The 23,127-nt window shown below is 46.3% G+C and overlaps 1 protein-coding gene across 1 annotated transcript in view; it reads left to right on the forward strand.

Annotated features, from left to right (window-relative positions):
* The first annotated feature begins 10,467 nt into the window (after nucleotides 1–10,467).
* The window catches only part of LOC119525919 (FYVE, RhoGEF and PH domain-containing protein 1-like), a 45,464-nt gene continuing 32,804 nt past the window's right edge, over nucleotides 10,468–23,127 (forward strand). Inside the window, 2 exon segments of the mRNA XM_037824708.1 lie at nucleotides 10,468–10,480; nucleotides 10,483–10,773. Coding sequence (XP_037680636.1) covers nucleotides 10,468–10,480; nucleotides 10,483–10,773 — 304 coding nt within the window.

Genomic DNA, 23,127 nt, shown 5'->3' on the forward strand with positions numbered 1-23,127 from the left:
TATTTATCCTTTCTATTGTTTTTTTGTTCTCTATGTCATTTATTTCTGCTTTAATCCTTGTTATTTCTTTTCTTGTACTTGGTTTAGGATTGGTTTGCTGTTCATTTTCTAGCTTCTTCAGTTGATCCATTAGTTCTTTGATTTTGGCTCTTTCTTCCTTTTTAATATATGCGTTTAGTGCTATAAATTTCCCCCTTAGCACTGCTTTTGCTGCATCCCATAGGTTTTGGTATGTTGTGTTCTCATTTTCATTCGTCTCTATATATTTAGCAATTTCTCTTGCTATTTCTTCTTTAACCCACTGATTGTTTAGGAGTGTGTTGTTTAACCTCCAGGTATTTGTGAATTTTCTAAGTCTCTGATGGTTATTGACTTCTAATTGTATTCCATTGTGGTCAGAGAATGTGCTTTGAATAATTTCAATCTTTTTAAATTTATTGAGGCTTGTTTTATGTCCCAGCATATGATCTATTCTGGAGAAAGTTCCGTGAGCACTAGAAAAGTATGTGTATCCTGGTGATTTGGGATGTAATGTCCTGTAGATGTCTGTTAAATCTAATTCATTTATCAGATTGTTTAGGTTTTCAATTTCCTTATTGGTCTTCTGTCTGGTTGATCTATCTATAGGAGAGAGTGATGTGTTGAAGTCTCCCACAATTATTGTGGAAACATCAATTGCTTCCTTTAGTTTTGCCAATGTTTCTCTCATGTATTTTGTGGCACCTTGATTGGGTGCATAGACATTTACGATTGTTATTTCTTCTTGCTGAATTGCCCCTTTTATTAGTATGTAGTGGCCTTCTTTGTCTCTCAAAACATCCCTGCATTTGAAGTCTATTTTATCTGAGATTAATATTGCTACACCTGCTTTCTTTTGGCTGTAGCTTGCATGAAATATTTTTTTCCATCCTTTCACTTTCAGTTTCTTTGTGTCCCTGTGTCTAAGATGAGTCTCTTGTATGCAACATATTGATGGTTCATTTTTTTTGATCCATTCTGCGAATCTATATCTTTTAATTGGGGAGTTTAATCCATTTACATTCAACGTTAAAACCGTGAAGGCATTTCTTGAATCGGCCATCTTATCCTTTGGATTATGTTTGCCATATTTTTCCCTCTCTCTATTAATATCCTTTATTGTACCCATACCGAATCTCTTTAGTACTGAACCTTTCTCCAAGTCTCTCTGTCCTGTCTTTGTTTCTCTGTCTGTAGGGCTCCCTTTAGTATCTCCAGTAGGGCAGGTCTCTTGTTAGCAAATTCTCTCAGCATTTCTTTGTCTGTGAAAAATTTAAGCTCTCCCTCAAATTTGAAGGAGAGCTTTGCTGGATAAAGTATTCTTGGCTGGAAATTCCTCTCACTCAGAATTTTAAATATATCGTGCCACTGCCTTCTCGCCTCCATGGTGGCTGCTGAGTAGTCACTACTTAGTCTTATGCTGTTTCCTTTGTATGTGGTGAATTGCTTTTCTCTTGCTGCTTTCAGAACTTGCTCCTTCTCTTCTATGTTTGACAGTGTGATCAGTATATGTCTCGGAGTGGGTTTTTTTGGATTTATTCTATTTGGAGTTCGCTGAGCATTTATGATTTGTGTATTTATGTTGTTTAGAAGATTTGGGAAGTTTTCCCCAACAATTTCTTTGAATACTCTTCCTAGACCTTTACCCTTTTCTTCCCCTTCTGGGACACCAATGAGTCTTATATTCGGACGTTTCATATTATCTATCATATCCCTGAGGTCCATTTCGAGTTTTTCAATTTTTTTCCCCATTCTTTCTTTTATGCTTTCATTTTCCATTCTGTCATCTTCCAGGTCACTGATTCGTTGTTCAACTTCCTCTAGTCTTGTACTATGAGTGTCCAGAATCTTTTTAATTTGGTCAACAGTTTCTTTAATTTCCATAAGATCATCCATTTTTTTATTTAGTCTTGCAATGTCTTCTTTATGCTCTTCTAGGGTCTTCTTGATTTCCTTCATATCCCGTACTAGGGTCTCATTGTTCATCTTTAGTTCTTTGAGTAGCTGCTCTAGGTGTGTCTCTTCTGGTCTTTTGATTTGGGTGCTTGGGCTTGGGTTATCCATATCGTCTGGTTTTTTCATATGCTTTATAATTTTCTGTTGTTTTTGGCCTCGTGGCATTTGCTGACCTTGATAGGGTTCTTTTAGGGTTTGTAGACCAGTTGAAGTCCTTATCTCTAATTTATCAGATCTACAGCTTCGTGGAGTACACTTTCTCTAACTAACCAGCAGGTGGCGTCCACGAGCCACCTGTTCTCCACAAGCCAGATCTCCCCTGCTTAGCCTTTTTGGTGAGTGGGGGAGTGAGTCTTGTGGGGCCCAATTGGTGTCCCAAGCTTGCGTGTGTAGTTGGTGTTGCCTGCCCTGTATGTGGGGCGTGTTTCTGGGCAGTCGGGGAGGGGGGGTGGCCCTAACAATCAAATCTCCCTGATGATCCTAGAGTTTTAAAGCTACTGCAATAGTCTAATCCTTCAGTTCAGTCCTGCCACAGTTTGTCTCTGCCACTGACCCACAAGTCTTTGGTATTGGCGTATGGCTCCTGAGACTTGCAAGTGGGCCCCTCTTCCAGGCTGTGCACCCCGGGTCCTCTGTTGAGGGATGACTGTGCTATGTCACAGGTGAGTGCCGTCCCCCCAGGGCAGTTCTGGGCTGCTGGGCTGTGTTGGGAGGCTCCCAGTCTGCTCAAATGATGGCTGAATGGGGCTCTGTTAATTCACACTGCTCCCCCTTCCCAGCTCTGGGACATTCAGCTGAGGTTGCAGGGAAGGCTAATGTCCACGCCCAGTTTTGTGGTGTGTGCCTGTTATTTGAAGCACTTCCGTCACACTGGGTTGTCTGGGGCAGCTCTGGGCTATGGGGCTGGCGATGGGCAGGAGTGTTTCCTGTCCACCAGGATGGTGGCTGTGAGCGGACACCCCCCTTTTCTTGGGAAGTTGTGTTGTTTAGTGAATTTTCTCAGCCACTGGATTATTGCCTTTTGTCTCAGAGCTCTCTTAGTTCTGCTCTTGACTTGACGTGCCCAAATTTCAATTCTTTGAAGCTTTCTGTATTGAGCTTCTTAGAGTAATTGTTTTAGAAAAAGCAAAAAGGATTTAAAAAAAAAAAAAAAAAAAAACGGCCCTCCTCAGAGATCTAATGGGTTATTGAAATGCTAATAGACAAAGCAACCAGGGCCATTAAGGAAAAGTGCCCAGGGCAGAGAGATCAGCCTTGCTTCGGGATTTGCATATGCGCCTCAAGGCCTGATCTCCGCCCTTCCCCTTTCTGTGTTCACCAGAACTCCAAAAATCCTCTGCTTTTATTTTGGAGTTTTTCGTGTTGTTTTTTTTCTATGCCTGTCTCCTCTCTGCTGGGCTGGCTGCTCTCAGAGTCTCTGGTGTCTGGCCTCAGTCTATCTATGGTTGGAGTTTGAATCAGTAGAATGAGTTTCCGGTAAGAGCAGCCACTGCAATTCTCCCTTCTCCTTCCTGGAGCTGACAGCCCCTCCTCCCCCGGGACTGAGCCTGGCAGGGAGGGGCGCGGGTCCCCTGGCCGCAAAAAGTTACAGATTTCGCTGATCTCAGCAGTTCCACGTTTTCATGAGTGTTGTATGAAGTATGCCCAAAGACAGATTGCTCTGTGGTGTCCAGTCCACGCAGTTCCTGGCTTTTTACCTACTTTCCTGGAGGAGTAACTAAAACATACAGCTCACCAGTCTGCCATCTTGCCCCGCCTCCCCTATGGCCTTTTTTAAAATTAGCATTAGGTTTCCTGCATTTCATCCATGTTGATACATATAGCTATGGTTCATTCATTTTTTCCTTATGGTATTCCATTGTATAAATATGTCTCAATTTATTCATTCCTTGCTCTTATTTCCAGTCTCTTGCTGTTACAAACAGGCTTTTATAAACATTATTTTTAACATAATTTTTTTCATTAGAGAAGTTACAGGTTTACAGAAAAATCATGCAGAAAATAGAGAGTTCCCTGAAACCCACTGCCCCCTATTATTTTTTTAACTTTATTTATCAAAAAATTTTAAAAACACACATAAACACATTTCAAACAAAACAAAGCAAATGATTAAGAAAAACAAGCTAAAATAACTACTTTGCTTCCAACATGTTCTTACCATACCCCCCAAAAATTAACAAACCATAATCAAAGGCATGAGAAAAAACAAATTAAATAACTACATTGAAGCTAATTTTTTAAAATGCAATAGCCTTTTTTTACTTTATCAAAAAATTTAAAAATAAATTCAAACACAAAAAAAACAAAGGAATAAGGAAAACAAATAACCTAAAATAACTACATTGCTTCCAACATGTTCCTACCATACCTAAGAAAATTTGCAAACCATAATCATTCCTGAACATTCCCATAACATTGAGATTACCTTCGATAGCTTGTCTGTTCTTATTAGATTATCATTCCCCCTTGACTAGTTAGTAGCTGTCTATCTCTGGATCCCGTACATTCTACAATATAAGACACTTATTTTACATTTTTCACAGAGTTCACCTTAGTGATAATGTACAATATCTCTCTTTTTGTGTCTGCCTTATTTCACTCAGCATTATGTCTTCAAGGTTCATCCATGTTGCCATATGTTTCACGACCTTGTTCCTTCTTACTGCCATGTAGTATCCCATTGTGTGTATATAACCCATTTTGTTTATTCACTCATCTGTTGAAGGACATTTGGATTGTTTCCATTTCTTGGCAATTGTGAATAATGCCACTATGAACATCAGTGTTCAAATATCTGTTCGTGCCACTGCTTTCAGTTCTTCTGGGTGTATACCGAAAAGTGAAATTGCCAGATTTTAGGGTAACTCGATATCTAGTTTTCTAAGGAACCACCAGACTGTCCTCCAGAGTGGCTGTACCATTATACAGTCCCATCAGCAATGAATAAGAGTTCCAATTTCTCCACATCCTCTCCAGCATCTGTAGTTTCCTGCCCCCTATTATTAACGTCTTGCATTAGTGTGGTATCTTTATTACAATTGATGAAAGAATATTAGTATAATTGTTCTATTAACTATAGTCTATAATTTACATTAGGGTTCACTGTGTTGTATAGTCTTATGGGTTTAAAAAAAATTTCTAGTACCATGTATACAATCTAAAATTTCCCCCTTTTACCCACAACATTCTTGTGAGCATTCTTGTACATGTCTCCCAGTATGCCTGTGCAAGAATTTCTCTAATTTCTCTAAGGGAGACATAATCAAACTATTTTGTCTCAGGACCCCTTTACATTCTTAAAAATCATTACAGACCCAATGAACTTCTGTTTATGTAGGTTATTTCAATTTATATTTAGTGTACTCAAAATTAAAACTGAGAAAATGTAAATATATTAATTAATTTTAAAATAAACCCGTTGCATAGTCACACAAATAATATATTTGTATGGAAAATGAAAAGAATTTACTGAGAAGAGTGGCACTGTTGTACATTTTTGCAAATCTCTTTAATGTATGGCTTAAAAGAAGACAGCTTGACTTTTGTATCTGCTTCTACATTCAATTGTGTTATGATATCACATGTCATGTAGCCTCTGGAAAAGTCCACTCTACATTCTGGAGAGAATGAGAATTTAAAAAGGCAGATACCATCCTACTAGTATTACAGTTTTGAATCCTTCCAATAAAACCCCCCAGAACCCCCAAACCACACTATGAGAACTACTTCTCTGAGGGTATATGCCCACAATTGCTGGGTCAGAGTATGTGCATCATTCAACTTTACTAGAACACCTGTTTTCTAGAGTGGTTGTATCAATTTACACTCCTACGAATAGTGTGACCATTCACACATCATCCATTCTGGCATTTACCCCAACACTCCCCCTAAACTGTCAAGGTCCTATCAAGGTCACCAACAACATCCATGTTGCCATGTCCAGTGGGCCCTTTTCAATCATCTTGCTTGACTTCTCGGGGATCTTGAAACATCCCTAACACTCCTGCTTATGTCCCTTACCTCTTTCTCAGTCTCTTCCAATTCCTGCTCTTTCACTTGACCTCTAAAGTTGGAGTTACTCTGAGTTCAGTCATGGGTCCTCTTCCTTTCTCATTCTTTGCTGTGTTTCGGGCTGATCTCTTCTACTCTCTTGACTTTTAATACTATCTCTATACTGACAACTCTCATTTGTATCTGAAACCCAGACCTCACCCCTAGGTTGTACATACCACTACCAACTTGACTTCTCCACTTGGGTATCTTACGGGCATGTCCAGCTTAACATGTCCAAAACTGAACTCTTGATCTTTCCCTGAAAATCTGTTCCTTTTCTCAAAGAATGGCCTGGCCCCACCATCACCAGATCCCTGGGAGTCATCCTTGAGTCTACCTCCCCACACCAAGCCCCCTCCATTCTAAATCTCTCTCAAATCTTCTACCTCTTTCCATCTCCACTGCCATCACCTTAGTAAACTTGCCATAACATCTGACTGCAGTAGGATCCTAATCTTGTCCACTTCCAATCCAATCCACAGCGGCCAGAGTAATCTTTTAAAAATTTTAACCAGATCATGTCAATCCCCAATTAAAACCTTTCAGTGCAAGGTTTTGGTAATTGATGATGGTGACGGTAGCAAAACATTGTGAATGTGATTGACACCACTGAATAATATATTTGAATGTGATTAAAAGGAGAAATTTTAGGTTGTAGATATGTTGATATGTTATCAGAATAAAAATGTAAAAAAAAAAAACAAAACATAGGATGATACCACACAAACAGTGAACCATAATGTAAACTATAGTCAATAGTACAATTGTAATAACATTCTTTCATCATTTGTAGCAGAGTTACCACACTAATGCAAAGTGTTCATAATAGGGAAGGGTATATGGAAACTATATTTTCTGCATTATTTTTCTGTAAATCTAAAACTTCTCTAATTAAAACAAAAGTTTCAGTTCAGTGTATTTCGCCATTTTGGACATGACGTAAAGAAGAGATACATACTACTTTCATCATGATCCAGTTCACATAGAATTTATATGTGTACTATATATAACTGAAGCAAACACTTCATGAAACATACCCTTCCTATGTGATCCTATGATACATTCTGATATTTTTTATTTTTTCTCATATTGATGTCAGTACCTTCTCTAGTGTGACCCACACTTAAAAGCACTGCTTTGGTATTTTTCTATTGCTCACAGAACGTAATCCATTCTCCTTACCTTGGCCTATGAAGCCCTATATAATCTGGTTCCTCCTACCTCTTCAACATCATATCCCACCCTTCTTGCCCTTGGATCACCATGCTCCAGCTACACTGGACTTGTAGTTTCTAAATATACCATTTCCCTTTCTCCCTAGAGCCTTCCCCACTTTTGCCTCCACTCATTATCTGCTAACTCCCACTCTTTCAGGTCTTAGCTTAAAAATCAGTCCTCTTTGCCTGACTCCTCAAGCTAAATTACCCCCACTCCCATCATTCTCTTTCCTATCACTCTGTTCTGTCCCTTTATAGCCTTATCACAATTTGTAATGATGGCTGCTTATATGTTGCAATTATATGTTTGTTCATTTCTCATCCTCTCCAGCACCAGACTGTTAACTCCGAGAGCAGAGATTGTTTGCCATTGTCTTGTCCATGGCTGTTTATTCACTACTTCATAGCTAGTACCTCACACTGCGTGTGGCTCATAGTGTGTGCTCAAAAAAAAAAAAAACATTTATTGAATGAGTTGAGATCTGAAGAGCAAATGAAGTGAGGATGGGGACATGTGGAGAGGGTTTCAGGCAGAGGCAACAGCATATGCAAAGAGTTGAAGGCTGGAAAGACTAAGGAACAGTCTAAGAATTTTAGTTTTGGCTTGAGCATGGAGTCTGGAAAGGCAGGCAGGAGCCAGATCACAAAAGGGCTAGGCACACCCTGTTAAGGAAAGTGTGTCTCCTTTTGAGTCACTGGGGACTCACTGAAGAGTTACAAACATAGGAGTGATATGATTTGATTTACCTTTTCAAAAGATCACACTGGCTACAATATAAAGAATTGATTCCAGGGAACCAGACTGAAACAGGGAGGCCATGACAGTAGTGCAAGATAGAAATGCTGCTGGCCCATGCTAGGGTAGTGGCAGCAGAAGTAGAGAGGATACTACCTAAATATATAGAGAAGATATTCAGGAGGGAGAAATGACAGGAATTGGTGATTGCATGGGAGGTGGAGGAGAGAGAAGAGTCTGGGGTATAACTCAGGTTTCTGCTTTGACTAGGGTCATTCACTAAGGTAAGGTACAAAGAAGGACAAACAGGCTGGGGGACAGTGAGTTGAGATGGAGAGAAGCTGAGGGTTGAGGTATCTGTGGGATATTTGGGTAGAGCTGTCTAGTATCCCATTGAATGCATGGGTCAGGAGAAATATCTGGACTTGAGGTATCAATTTGGGAGTCATCAGCAATGAAATGATGATTGAAGTCATGAGAGTGAATGAGATAATCTAAGAAAAGAATGTAGAGGGAGAAAACAAGAGAGCTCAGACCAAAGCCCTAAAGAGCACCAATATTTAAGGGATGGACAAAAAGGAGCCTGGAAAGTAAAAAAGAATCACCAGGGAAGTAGGAGGAAAACAAGGAGAGTGCAGTGTCATGGAAGTAGTTTAAGAAGAAGGGAGTGATCAAGTGCCGAATGCTACCAAGAAGTTAAGTAAGATAAAGTCTGAAAAGATTCTATTGGATTTAATGACACAGAGGCCATGGAGGATCTTGAGGAGCAACATATTAAGGCAAGCAGTGGGGGCAGATGGTAGTGAGTTGAGGGGTAAATGGGAGGTGGGGAAATGACAGCAATTGTAGGCAACTCTTTCAAGAAGTTTGTCTATAGAAAGGAGAAGTGAGAAGGGGAGGTGGTTGGGAAGGGAGAATATTTGGTAATTATTTGCTTTTAGATGGAAGAGACCTAAGCATGTTTACATTGTGACAGGAAGGAGCAAGTTATGAGTTCTGTAAGTTTGGCACCAAGGAGTTAAGAGCTTCCTTTTTGTTGGCTTCTCTTTACTCTGTGAAGTAGGAGGTGGGGTCATTTGCTAACAGTTGAGAGGGCAGTTGGAGAAGTTGAAAGTTTGAGGAGAGGGAGAAGGTTTGAAATGGTTGCTGTGGAGAGTGGGAGAGAGAGAACTAGAGACATGTAATAGGGTTGTGGTCAGCACTGAGGGCCTAGTAGAAATTGGGGACCATGAGTTTGTAGTGGCACCAGTCTGTGAGGTTGAATAATTTTTTCCAGCAGTGTTAAACTGCCTGGGCAAAGGCACTGAAAGGTGGACAGTTGGACTGATCCAAGGTTGGGATGTTGCCAAGTGGATGGGACAAACCAGGGAACTGAGGCTATTGTTAAGGGAGTGGTGAAGGAAAGGACCATGGAGTGCGGTCTGAGCAGAGCGAAGAGCATCCAAGCCCCAGTAAAGCTCTGGAACGTGTGGAAAGGTTTCTGGGAAAGAGATTGAAGGGGGTGCGGAGGGAAGAAGAACTGAAATGGTACAGAAGGGCAGATTTTGGGGGAGGGAGTCAGGAGACATTGCCTGTGAGGGATCAGGGCAGGCTGAAGGCGGCAGGCTGAGGGGTAATTTTTAAGGAAGAGAAGGATGGCCTTGGGGGCAGGATCTCAGAGAGAGGTGAGGAAGATCCGAGTGAGTGGGCGTGGCGAAGCTCAAATCCCGGGCTAGGGGGCGGAGCCCCGGTAACTGGGTCCCAGCGCCGCTGTGGCTTCGGCTGCCTGAGCTACGGCTCCCGCCTCCCCACCCCCTTCCCTGGGTTCCCTCCCGCTCGCCGCCGCGGAGACCCAGGCTAAGGCTGGAGAGGACGGTGGAGCTGGGCCCAGGCCGTTTCCCTGTCCCCGCGGCTGGAGCATCGTCCAGGGGAACTGGCTGAGGGCAACCCTCGCAGACCACGCGCGCGGGGCACACAAGCGCGCCCCCGGCCGCCGCCGCCCCCTCTTCCCTCCTCTTCCCTCCCCTCCCCTCCGCCCCCCAGCCTCCGCTGCAGCGGGAGGAAGAACCCTTTCTGACCAGCCTCTCCCGGATTCCCATTCCGGGAGAAAGAAGACTCCGCACTCAGATCCGACCGACCGCTTGCCCCCTGGCCACGGAAGTGGCTTGCCGCGGGTCGCAGACCCCGACCCTCTTCTAGCCGCTACCTTATAGACTGAACTCCCCAGAGGGCTCCCGGTCCAGCCGAGCCTACTCCCCGCGCGGAGCCCAGGCTGGCGATGCCTGGTACGGCGGCAGCGGTACCCACGGCTGCTGCCATTACTGCCTCAGCTGCTGGCCCGAGTCCGGGCCGGAGGCTTGAAGCTCCGCAGTGGGGCTGAGCCCACAGCCCCGCCCCCCCGAGCCTGAGGCCGCTGTTCTGCCGGGCGCTGGGCCTTCTCTGCCCGCGCCTCCGCCCCAGGAGCTGGAGCCCAGCGGGGAGCCCGGACCCCGCGCCCAGGCCCGGACCATGCATGGCCACCGAGCCCCGGGGGTGCCCGGCCTTCAGAGCCCGAACACCCGGCTGCGAAATCCCCCGGCGCTGTTCCACCGGCCTGTGCCGACTCAGACATTGGAGCCTCGGAGTCCGGACTGCCGGTGCCCAGGGGCTCAGCCTCGGGTCTCAGCGGCCCCCTGGATCCCCAGCTTGCCTGGCCCTCGGACGCCAGTCCAAGCGCAGCACCAGGCCCCCGGGTCTTGCCCTGCGGCCCCAGCCCACAGCACCACCGGGCCCTGCGCTTCTCCTACCACCTGGAGGGCTCACAGCCCCGGCCTGGTGAGTGATCAAGAGAGCGTGGGAGCCTGGGGCACGGGCCTGGTATTGGGAGTGGGTTCCTGGTCTCTGGCCCACTCATCCTGGCTTTTCGGGTGCCGCCAACCCCCACCCCCTCTCCTAGGCCTTCCATTCCGTCCTTTCAATCTCTGTCCCTGTTTCCTCTCTCTGTCCCCTGTGCCCCGCAACGCCTCTGATTCCCTTGTCATCTGTCTGCTGAGGTTAATGGGCGAGGGAACACTCGAAGAATAGGGGCAGGATTGCAAGGCAGCAACGGGGATTTGGTTGGGGGAACTGAAGAAAAGGAGGAGTCTCCCATTTCCCAAGTGCCTACATTGTGCCCAGCACTGGGTTGGGTGCTTTACATGGTTTCTCATTTAATCCTCACGGGTCCTCTGTGAGGTAAGTATCATTAGCCTCCTTTTGTAGGTGAGAAAACTAAGGCTAAGAGATGTTAAGTAACTTGCTTAGGGTCACACAGCTAGTATGGAGCCAAGATTTTTTTAATCCAAAGTCTATTGTCTTTCCACTCCCCCAAACTGAGGTTGGTGAGCATGAAAGAAATGCCAACCTTTCTGTTTATATGATTTTTCTCCTGTAGTATTCAGTAGTCCTGGAGTATGAATGGAAAAAAAAGGGGGGGATGGTGGATTGATCCAAGGTTGGGGTTTTGCCAGGTGTGTATGGCAGGAGGACAAGGGAGGGAGGGAGTTGACCTATTGATGGGAGAGAAAAGTGGAAGTGGTAGGCCTTGGGGGTCAGGATGGAGGGGAAGGCTGGTGGGGCTGGTGGGTAGGACGGCAGCAGAAAAGTCAGAGGGCAGAGGCTAAGATATAGCAGAGCTGGAGAGCTGCAGGGGTTGTTGATCAGGAAAAATCAGGATGCTTGAACTTGGGCTTGCAGAGGTGGAGCAGCTTTAGTTGGGCTGGAGCCACAGAAAACTGCCTGAGGGGGCCTTTGCACTGCACCAAGTCTAGTGAGGAGTCCAGCAGGGCCTCCCCCATCTGGGGACATTCTCATGTGGGCCTGAGCCCAGGAGCTGGGGAGGAAGAGCAGTACATGTCTGCTCTCCCTTCTACTGGACAATACTGAATGGGTTGTTCAGCCTCTGTGGGCCACCCAGGACTCATACCCCAGGCTCTACAGGTTTTGGGGACTGTGGCCCAGTACCACGTAGCAGGAGTGAAGCATAAAGCATAGGCAAATTACACCCCTTGCTGCTGTTGCAAACTTGGGATAGTCATGGAACCTCTAGGAGTTTACAGGGAGCTCCTGTGGTATGGGCTGAAGGTAACCAGATGATAGCAGACCTTTAACACTCTGCCTTGCATATTGCTCCTGCTGTCTTTCCCAACTCCCCTTCACAGACACTGATGGTAAATGAGTGGGCTACTCACTTGTTTAACTGCAGCACCTTCTTTCGAATCCCAAAACATACCACAAGCAGTCCCACCTCAGGGCCTTTGCATTTGCTTTTCCTTCTGCCTGGCAGCTTTTTCCCCATCCCTCCACCTGGCTTGCTCCTCATCTTTTGGGTCTCAGCTCAAATGTCAGCTCCTCCAAGAGACCTTCCCTGACCACTTAAGGTAGGGCTACATGTGAGTCTCCATTGCAGCTGCTAGCATGTTTCCATGCTTGCACTTGGTACAGACTGAAATTATCTCATTGAATGTGATTGCTTGTTTATTGCCTGTCTTCCCCCACTAGAATGTGAGCTCCATGAGGGCAAGGGGATTGTATGTTTTGGTCACTTTGGTATCCCCAGCAACTAGCACATTGCCCAGCACTCTGTAGGTGCTCAATAAATCCTTGTTGAATGAATGCCTGAACAGATACTAAGGGAGAATACAGTAGACCCTCAGTAACTACTGTTTAAGAGGAGAACTGAATTCCTGTCCTCCAGGTAGTCGTGGTCTGGGAGTCACTGTCTGGGCAGTGTCTAGACTCCTGGTCTCTGGCCTCTCTGATCAATACATGGTGGTATTTCTGCATGTTCATTCTCACTCCCACCAATCCTTCCAAATTACAAATCACAAAACCCTTCCTAAACCACTCCCCTCCTCCCCGAAAAGGTAACACAAAATCCCCAGGATCCTTTTTCACAATGAAGCCCCTGTCTCTGTCATTATATGCATGGTGAGTATCTTTTTTTCTAATCCAAGGTGAGAATTGGGAGTGACGTTTGTCAGGGACAGACCTGACCTCCCATCCTGCCATTCCTAACTGACTCACTGCGTGACCTCAGATGAGTGACTTCCCTTCTCTGAACTTCAATTTCCTCATCTAGAGAATGCCATAAGGAGTCTATGAGATACTGGTTGGAAAGTCTGCAGCACGGTCCAAGAAGTCCATAAGATATTGTTTACAAAGCCTGCAGCACAGTCTAAACCCTCAGCAACTGGGAGCTAAAAAAAAAATTAAAATAAAAAATAAGAAAAGAGAAAAACTTTCTGAAGAGGAGACAGGAATTACTCAGGCCCTGACAGGGCAGGCATTGAGCCATGTGATTCACGGCAGCAGGAGGTGTGAGGCCCGCCTCCCCCACTGCCCAATTGGCCCAAGGGTAGGCACAAGTGACTTGCTTGTCTCTCCACAGGACTCGCCTATAATTGGCCCAAAAAGGGCAGGGCTGGTGGTTGTGGGGTGAGTGTGTGTAAGAGAGAGAGAGAGTTTCCTGAGCTTCAATTAAAGGGTTGAAACATTTTAATCCACATATTAAGATTTCCATGTGCCTGCTGACTTCTCTCAGACTGCTGAAACCTTTATTGAATCACCATCCTTAGGGCCTAGTGGCCCATCCTGGCTGGGGGGTGGGGTGGGGTGGAGGGGGTGGGGAGGCTAGAGGGATTGGTTAAAATAATGAGTCTATCTTATCCATGTGAAGAGCCTTGACTTGCTTCATAGTGATTTCTTTTTCAGTTACCTTGTCTGATTCCTGGTGAGGGGACAGGCAATTGCTTTTATGCCCATTTTCAAGGTTGATAAAACCTAGAGCCTCACTGGGTTACATGCATAACCCAGTGAGATGCCAGAGAGGGCTTTGAGAGTTGGAGAGGGGTTTCCAGGTGTAGGTTTGCTCATAGGGATTTGGTGAGGACCCTAACTTATTCCTCAGGGGTGAGGCCTAGAATGTCCTTCCAGATGTTGGGTGGGCAAGACCTTGCAGCCTGACCCTAGCTCAGGAGAAGGAGTTGTGTCTGAAGTTAGAGCTTTTTCCTGGTGGTAGGGGGAACTGAGTCACTTGAGGGTGGGCAGCAAGAGGGGCTGACTCCTGATATGGAGCACAGGAACATCTTCAGAGACTCTAAGAGTTAGAACTGGAGCTGAAAAGGCCCCTAGACACCATCTAGTTTTGAGTTTCCCAAACTGGTGAGCATCAGAATCCCCTGTTAACCTTAAAAAAATAAATGTGATTCCCAGACTACTTCAGAGCTCCAGAACCTTAGGGTTGGAACTGGAACCCAGGAATCTATTTTCAAAAGCTCCCCAGGTGATTCTGTTGTGCAGCCTAGTGTGGAAATCACTGGTCAAGGCCATTTTCCTGTTGGGGTAGTAGAGGCTCAGAGAGAGAGTGATTTTTTACTCATGGTCTTCCAGTAAGTCAGCATTAGCTACAACCAAGAGAAGTCATCTGCCTCCCATCTGAGGCCCTCTCCCCAGGGCCCCATGTGGGCCTCCCTCCCTCACTCCTAATCCCAAGGGAGGTACTTGGTTTAGGCAAAAGTCAGCCGCTTCCCACATTCACAGAAACACTGGCTGCCTCAGTTCATTTTTTATTCCTAGCTCCCATGAATGGCTGTCCTTTGGCAGTCAAAATTGGAAGGCAGTTACAGTTCTGGGGCTCTAGGCAGAGAGAACCAAGTACAGGGCCTGGCCAGAAGGAAAGGCTCTATAGGGGTGTCAAGTAAGGTTTGTAACAACCAGAGGGTAACATGGAGAGAAGTCCAGGTGGGGATTTTTGTGGAAGCAAAGGCACTGAGACATGGGGCATCCTAGGGACTGGGGCTGGTGTTGGGAGGAGTGGAGAGATAAGGTTGGCAAAAAGATTTTAAACTGAGAGCAAAAAACCATTGAAGGGTTTATTAAGCAGTGGAATGTTGTACTCAGATGTGGGTGTTTGAAAGACTCCCATGACTGCATGTGGAGAATGAATAGGACGGGTGCAGGAATGGAAGCAGGGAGACAAGCAGGTGGTCATCGCAGTCATGCCAGCAAGAGGGGATGGTATTTTGGGTTTGGATGGTGGCAGATGGAGAGGGTGAGATCTGAGAGATCTTAGGTGCTAATATGGTCAAGTCTTCGTGGCAACTTAGATGTAGAGTCCAAGAAAGAGGGAAAAGTTTGGGATGAGTCCGGTTGTCTTCTGAAACCAACTAGAGTGACCTGGTAGATGGTGGTGGAGTCATCTACATATAGGAATAGGAGCAGGTTTGGGAAGAAGACATGTTGTGTATGAGACATGTTGAGTTTGAGAGGCCTGGGAGGACATCCAGGTGGAACTGGCCAGCAGGCATTTGGAAGTATGATTCAGAATCTCAGAAGAGAGGTTTTGGCCAGGGATGTTTGGAAGTTCTCACCACCAACACATACCATAGACCACACAGTGGCTCGTGGGGAGAGTGTAGATGGTTCTGGGGGCCAGAAGATACATATAATAGTGAGATCCTTGAAGACATAGATGGTGGGGTCCTTGAAGACATAGATAGTGAGGTCAGCAGAATCACACTTGGTGGATCATTCATTACCTGCCCAAACCTCACCTTAGAAATATTCTTTTTTGCGGGAACAGTTTTTGAAAGCATATTTGCCTAAAGCTGAGACCCATTTCATATACACTCAGGGGTAGCTGGCTATTGCAAAGAACTGTGCGAAAACTCCCAAAAAGCAAATCAGACATCGGCAAAGTACATTCCTGTGTCTCCCTTCTTGCTGTTCTCCCTGTCCAGGACATTCTGAGAGGCTCAGAGAGATAGTGAGAGGCTAGGGGGGAAGGGTTGCTCAGAAAAGGCAGAAGAAAGAGCTCCAGGAAGGGCAGAATAGTGGGGAGGAGGTCTGCTGGGGTTTTTTGGAAAGCAGTAGTTTGAGATTCCAGGGGGAGTGTCTGGGAAAAGACCCAGATTTAGTTCCTAGTCAACTGGGGCCTTCCAAACAAACACAACAAAATGTAAAGACCCTGGGTAGCTGGGAAAAGGACTTCCACAGACAGGATTGAAAGAATTGAAATTTCCAAGTTGCAGATGGTTGGCACTCCTGCTCCTCTGCCGTTTTAGGCGCCTGTGTCCCTGGGAGAGGGCCCAGCTGGAGCTGTCTGCTTCCTCAAAGGTGAGCGGCAGCTAACAGTGCCCCAGACAGATGCAAGCCATCGCTTTCTGGGGGCCAGTTAGCTAAATGTCTTAGGCAGATGTGGAGCTGGCCAGACGCTGGCTGGGTGGGGCTAGGACCTGTCTGGAATGAGGGCAGAAAGCACAGCTGCCATTGGCTGGCCCTGTAGAGTTAAGTTCCCTCATCTGGAGAGCATCACTGCCCCTAGGAGCAGTGAGTCCAGCCTCCCAGGACTTGAATGTCCAGTTCCTTGGACCTGGAAGGCATCATACCTCCAAAGATGCCTCAAAACAGATGAGGCTGGAGACAAGAGCAGTAGCTGAAGGAGCCTCTGTACTGCTGGTCTGCCACTAGTTCACTGTACCTCTAGGCCTTTCTTCCCTTCTCAGGGCCTTAGTTTCGCCATCTGTTACGTCGTGGATCTGGTCATCGCATTTGTCCAGCATATAATAGGGTGTCAATGAATGTCTGAGAGAGGGTAAGGGGAAGTGAAAGAGGGGAGGAAGGAGGGCATTTCTTTATTTACGATATGTGTATTGAATGCCTGTTATGTGCTAGGTTCTGCACTTGGTGCTGGGTGAGCAAAAAAAAAGGCCAATCCCTGTCCTCATGAAGCTTATATCTAGCAGAAAAGATACACATTACAAGTAATTCCAAGTACAGATGCTACATGAGCATTTGGGGGAAGGGGGCAGGAAAAAGAGAACTCTTGAGTTGAGACCTGAGAATAAGTAGGAGTCCAGAGGTAAGGAGAAGCACAAAAGTGGTTCAGACCATGGGAAGAGCATGTGCTAAAGCCCCAGGTGGTAGAGAGCACTTTCAAGGAACAGACAACAGTCCTTTGTGACTAGAGGGTGGGGGCAGGGAAATGCTCACGAGCTAGGCCAGCGCTGTCCCCTTGCTCAGGAGTTTGGAGTTTACCCTGAAGGTAAGGGGAGCCCTTGACAGGGCTGAAAGGACGAAGGGTACTGTGTTTTCCAAAAGCTTGATGTAGTGTGGAGAATGCTTTGTAGAGGGCCCTGAGGATGGAAGGGAAATCAGGAGGCTGGAGTGGGAGGAAAAAAGTATTACAGATTCTAGAGATGCTAAGAAGTTGCATGCACAGGACTTGGGACCTGGTTGGATGTGTGGGTTGAAGGAGAGGGAAAAGTTATGGAGAACTCACAGTTTCTGGCTTGGGCAACTGTGGGTGGGCTGAAGGTGCCATTCCTTGGGTTGGAGAAGGCAGGAAGAGCGGCAGATTGGGGGGTGGGGTAGGAATGTGATTTAGGATGCAGTGAGTCTGAGGAGCCTGGGGACAGAATGCATAGGAGGCAGTGCCCAATAGGCATCAGATGTGCCTGTCTGGAACCCAGAGTAAGGGCAGGAGAGGGGGGAGCACAGGTGCTTGGCTGAGGCTCAGGGAAGGACTAGAAGGCCCTTCTGGGTGCTCAGGGCTTTAGCCCTCCATGACACTTCCCTGTGGCCCCTGCAGGGAAAGGGTTAAATCAGCGAGGAAAGGTGCCTGCAGAAAGCAGGGAAAGGCCAGACTGTCTGGGCTGGCCCCAGGGAGTTGCAACTGGCATAGAAGCCTTTCTGGCCTGACCCGTGGCTGCTAGGCCTGTGCCATCGCCACTGACACCCACACTGCCACCTTTGCTTTCACCTTCCCTTCTCCCCTCCAGCTTCCTACGGACTCTCCTAGACCGGGCCTCCTTGCCTAATGCATTCCAGGTGAAGACACAGTCCCCTCCCCTACCCCGGGGCTTTGGTGGAGGGGGCAGGGAAGGTGTGGCTCTCTTTCACCGTGCATCTCTTAGGGACTGAAGTTTTCTGGTCTCACTGACTGCTTCTCTCTCTGGAAAATTCCTTCAGGGATCTTCTCTGTTTGGGCTCCCTGTCTCTGGCAGGGTCAGACAGTGATGAGAACCCCACAGACCCAGCTCTGCCACCTTGGACAAGTCACTTCACCTCTCTGTGCCTTTGTTTTTTCATCTGTAAAATGGGATTAGAATTCTCACTTCCTAAAGATGTAAGGAGTAAATGCCCGAGGTAATGCCCACAGCACTTGGCATAGCACATCATAGCCACGTTCAACAAATGGCAATGGCCTGCCCCCCTTTTGTCCCTGCCCCTTTGCCTCTCTGGGCCTGAATCCCTCACTGACTCCCATCCCTTATATGGGTCTTTTTGTCTCTGTCTCCCTTCTGACCCCCCCCCCCCCACTTCCTTTTTCTGTCTCCCTTGATATCTGTCTGTTTCTCTGGGTCTCTGTAGTTTTCCTGTTTTCTCCCACCTTGTCTTTGCCCCAGTGTCTTTCTCTGTCAGCTGTCTTCTTCTTTCATAATTTCTGTCTCCAACTGTCAGATTTGACCAGACCTCTGGTGGCATGGAGGGGATATGGGTGGGCGTTGGGGTCATTGGGGTTGTGGCAGGGGTCAGAGGAGCCATCTCCCCTACTAGCTTTGCCTCCTGTGTCCTCACAGGGAGGGAAATCCTAGCCAGCATGGCAGCCCCAGCACCGGGTAATTACTGCCCCCAGTGCTCCCAGCTGCAGCTCCACTCCCTTCCCTTCCTGTCCTCTGAAGTCCCCAGCCCCTCCCTGAGGTGGAGCTGAGGTCCAGAAACACAGGGAGGAGGTGGCCAGACCCTCACAGTAATCAAACAACTAGAAGAGGGATGGGCTGGCTGTGCTCTTATATGGCTATATGGTTTGTTTTGTGTGCATGTGCACATGTGCCTGTCTGCCTGGCTGTCTTTAGTCTGGGTCTGTTTCTGTGTGTGGTATTCTTGTTTCTGTATATCTGTGTATGTTTCATGTATGTGTATGTCTATGTATATCCATATGTCTGTGTGTATCTTAGGGTCTGTATGCGTATTCCTGCATTTTTCACACTAGTCCTTTATTGTGTCACCTTGGCTCAGTCTAAGCCTGTGGGGGTTTCTAGATGTTTCTGTATGAGTCTCTGTAGATCTTATGTGTGTATATGTGCCTGTTTCTGTGCCTCTGTCACTGGGTTTTTTTCTGTGAGTCCCCCTTGGATCTGTGTCTTGGTGATGGTAGCGGTGGTGCTTTACTGCATTTTTTGGCGTCTTCCTGTGCCTCCTGCAAATCACAAGACTCTCAGTCCTTCACACTCATTCTTTACCCCCCAGTATCCATACTTTTGCCCAGTTTTTCTTCCCTTGCCTGGAGGACATTTCCCATGGATCACACGGTTGTTAGGAGAATGCCATACAGGAAAGCATCAGTACAATGCCTGACCAAGAGTAGGTGTTCACCAAACTGTTGAATACCCAGCATTATATCCTCCACAAGAAAGTGAATACTTTGAGTTCCAGAGAATTCTGAAAGTTCTTGCAATCCCCTGCTTTCTTCTCCAGGTGTCCTACACAGGGTAGAACTTGAACTGGGCCAGGCAGAACAAAAGGCAGATTCCAATTCAGGGAATTCTTGACAAGAATTGCATGAGCCTGTCCCAACCCAGAAGAAACTTTGACCCTTCTGGGGGTCATGAAGGGGACCTCCAAGGCCCAAGGGCCAGAGCGTGTCAAACAGGACAAGAGGTAAACAGCAGAGGTGGAAGGGGCCTTAAGGACCGTCCATCCAACTCAGATATTACAAAGTGGTGACCCACAAGTTGAATTTGACTCACAGAAATGTTTCCTTTGGTTTGCTCACTGCCTTTAAAATTAGGGGATTTCACATAAAATTCTGGATTTCTGGATTCTCTTGAAATACTGGAAGATCTGGCAATATAGGGCTCATTATGGCAAGTGACAATTGGATGGAGGAGAATAGCTGCTGCCCCTGCTTTAGGTGAGGCACGTACTCTCCAGTTCACCCCAGTCCTCACCATTCCCTATTGCCTTATACCATCCCATTTCACAGAGATATCCTTACTTTCCAGAAGGATCCACACTTTAAAGAAGGGGCCTTTCTTTACAGAAAAGAGTCCTTCCATTTTACAGAAGGGTCCTCTATTTTGTCAAAGAGTCCTCCATTTACAGACTGGTCATCCATTTTTACAGATGGTTCTTAACTTTATAGGACTCTCCTTACTTTACAGAATGCTTTACAGAATGGCCCTCCACTTTGGAGAAGGCTCCTCCATTTTGCAGAAACTTCTTCACATTACAGAAGAGGCTTTCTTTTTTTATTAAAGAGACCTCCATTTTACAGAAAGCTCCTCCATTTTGCAGGAAGGAACATTCTTTAGAAGGCTCCTTACTGGCCAGGATGACTCCCACTTTCCAAAAGTGCCTGCACTCTACAGAAGGTGCTTCCATTTTTCTGCAGAGTCCTTATATTCGGAAGATCAGTCTACCTCAGGGAAGGAACCTCCAAATGACCCACCAGGGCTCCTGTAAGGCCAGAAGCATGTGCTCAGGGCATCTGTCAAGCAGGGGCATGCAGCAAACAGAAACAATTTTGAAATGATTTTAGATTACATTACGTTGTCATGGGGAAATTCAAAACTCTGTGACACTTACTTTACAGATTTGTGTGGTTTGTAATTTGAATTGCATATCGGGGGATGGGGTGCCATTGTCTTTTTCATTATCATGCTGCCTGTAATAGGAATCCCACCCTGATCTGCAGTGCTGTCACGGTGAGTGGGGCTGGATTCTATGCCCACCTCTGTTGGCTTTGCTTGGGTTTCTCAGTGTATCAATAGCTTTGTGTTGGGTTGTGGCCTGTAGCCTGTGGGTTTATGTATCTGTTTGTGTAGTTTTTTTGTCTCTGTTGGTGTGCTATTCTGTCGGTTTTCAAGTTTAATCCTTATTGCTCTCTGTTGGGGGAGAGGGAGCACTATGCTAAGCTCTTTACCTGAGATGTCTCATAGATGCCCCCAAACCAGGGAGCTGCTATTATTATCCTTTTTTTCCAGCAAGGAGACTGAAGCTCAGATGTACAAGGTCACACATTTAGTAAATGGTGTTGGTCTTTAAACTGGGGTCTGTGTGACTCCTAAACCAGCTGTTCTTAATAAAGATGCTGCAACACCTTAATCTATGCAGTCCTGTTGGTGGTTCTGGTCACAACAGCCTTGTCTGGAATTGCCAAGTACCAGAATTTTTAAATCATAATTTGTTTTTAATTAAAAAAAAAAGACCAGAGTCAAGGTTATCCCTGAAATAATGTCACTGTCGCAAGTATTCAGGTGCCCATTGTAGGACAAATTGGGTAGAACTCATAGCCTGCCTGAGGCTTAAGTGGAAAAATATCTGCCAGATGCTGCCTTGGACACCTGGCTCTGCCTCACTCTCTCCAAAAGGACAACTAGGGCTGTCAGACTTAGCAAAAGAGAATACAGAGTGCCCAGTTAAATTTGAATTTCAGATATATAGCAAACACTTTTTTAGTGTAAGTTTTTAGTAGACGTATGCATGAGACATGCTTACACTGAAAAAAAGTGTTCGTTTTCTAAAATACAAATTTAACTGGGCATCCTGTATTTTATCTGGCAACCTTATCCCCGACCTCTCCCTCCATTGAGCTTCCCTGGTCCTGACAAGCTGACCCCTTTGCACTTCCTGAGCTACCGCTTAGCTTTTCCTGAATGAGAGTCTTTTGTCTTTGAGATTGGGAGCTCCCTGAGGGTAAGGGTCAAGATTGCCCTTCCTGCCTACTGAGGTCCTGAAGTAGGTGGAGGGGGTGGTGCACACATCCATACCCATACAGCTAAGCTGAGGCAGCACCTAGGCACAAAACGGATGCTTGGGGTATGCTTCCCATCACTGACAGGAGATGTCTGAGTGGCGGTTGTGTGTGTGTGTGTGTGTGTGTGTGTGTGTGTGTACATTGTGCAGAAAGAATTGCATGTGGATGTGTGAACAGCTTTTTGATTCTCTCTAGGTCTGTGCATAGTTGGTGTGTGGCTGGGTACATTTTCACAAAAGGTTATAAGGTTTGGTGGTATGACTATTTGGTGGGTGTTCCGGCTTGCTAATGCTGCCTTTTTGCAAAGTACCAGAAATGGATTGGCTTTTATAAAGGGGGTTTATTTGGTCACACAGTTACAGTCTTAAGGCCATAAAGTGTCCAAGGGAAGGCATCAGCAATCAATTGGGTACCTTCACTGGAGGATGGCCAATGGCATCTGGAAAACCTCTGTTAGCTGGGAAGGCATGTGGCTGGTGTCTGCTCCAAGTTCTGGTTTCAAAATGGCTTTCTCCCAGGATGTTCCTCTGTAGGCGTCTGCTTACTCCTGGTTTGTGTTCTCCAAAATGTCTCTGTAAGCTGCAGCTCCTCCATAAAGTCACTCTCAGTTGCTCTTGGGGTGTTTGTCCTCTCTTAGCTTCTCCGGAGCAAAAGTCTGCTTTCAGCAGCCATCTTCAAACTCTCTCATCTGCAGCTCCTCTCTCAGCTCCTGTGTGTTCTTCAAAGTGTCCCTCTTGGCTGTAGCAAGCTTGCTCCTTCTGTCTGAGCTTATATAGTGCTCTAGTGAACTAATCAAGGCCCACGCTGAATGGGCAGGGCCACGCCTCCATGGAAATTATCTAATCAGAGTTATCACCTACATTTGGGTGGGTCGCATCCTCATGGAAACACTCAAAAAATAAGTCTAATCAACAATAATATGTCTGCCCCATACGAGATTGCATCAGAGATAATTGTGTTTTGGTGGACATAATACATTCAAACTGGCACAGTGTGGAAGAGAGGCTTTGTGGCCTATACTCTAATGGGCTTTGGGAGCTCTGGTAAGCTCAGTGATGGAGGGGGCAGTGCTGGTGGAGGATATTGTCATGTGTGGGTGGGTGTGTATGTGCATGAGAAAGAGAATGTAGTAGACTATCAACCATGATAAATAGGCTGAAAAAAAAAACAATGCAGGACTTAGCTGGATGGAGATGGATGGGGCAGTAGGAAGGTCTGTGGTATCCAGGAAGTGGGGAACCCTACCTTGGGAGCAGGGATGGGGTTTTCAGCATCCCCTAGCCCAGAACCTATCAGGCTTGGAGCAGGGCTTAGAAACATGGGGCGAGGGGGACCAAACTAAGCCAGGGTGAGTCAGAGAGTTCAGTAGGGGTGAGGTCGTGAGGGGTTGC

Source organism: Choloepus didactylus, assembly GCF_015220235.1.
Source record: "Choloepus didactylus isolate mChoDid1 chromosome Y unlocalized genomic scaffold, mChoDid1.pri SUPER_Y_unloc1, whole genome shotgun sequence".
NCBI lineage: Eukaryota > Metazoa > Chordata > Mammalia > Pilosa > Megalonychidae > Choloepus > Choloepus didactylus.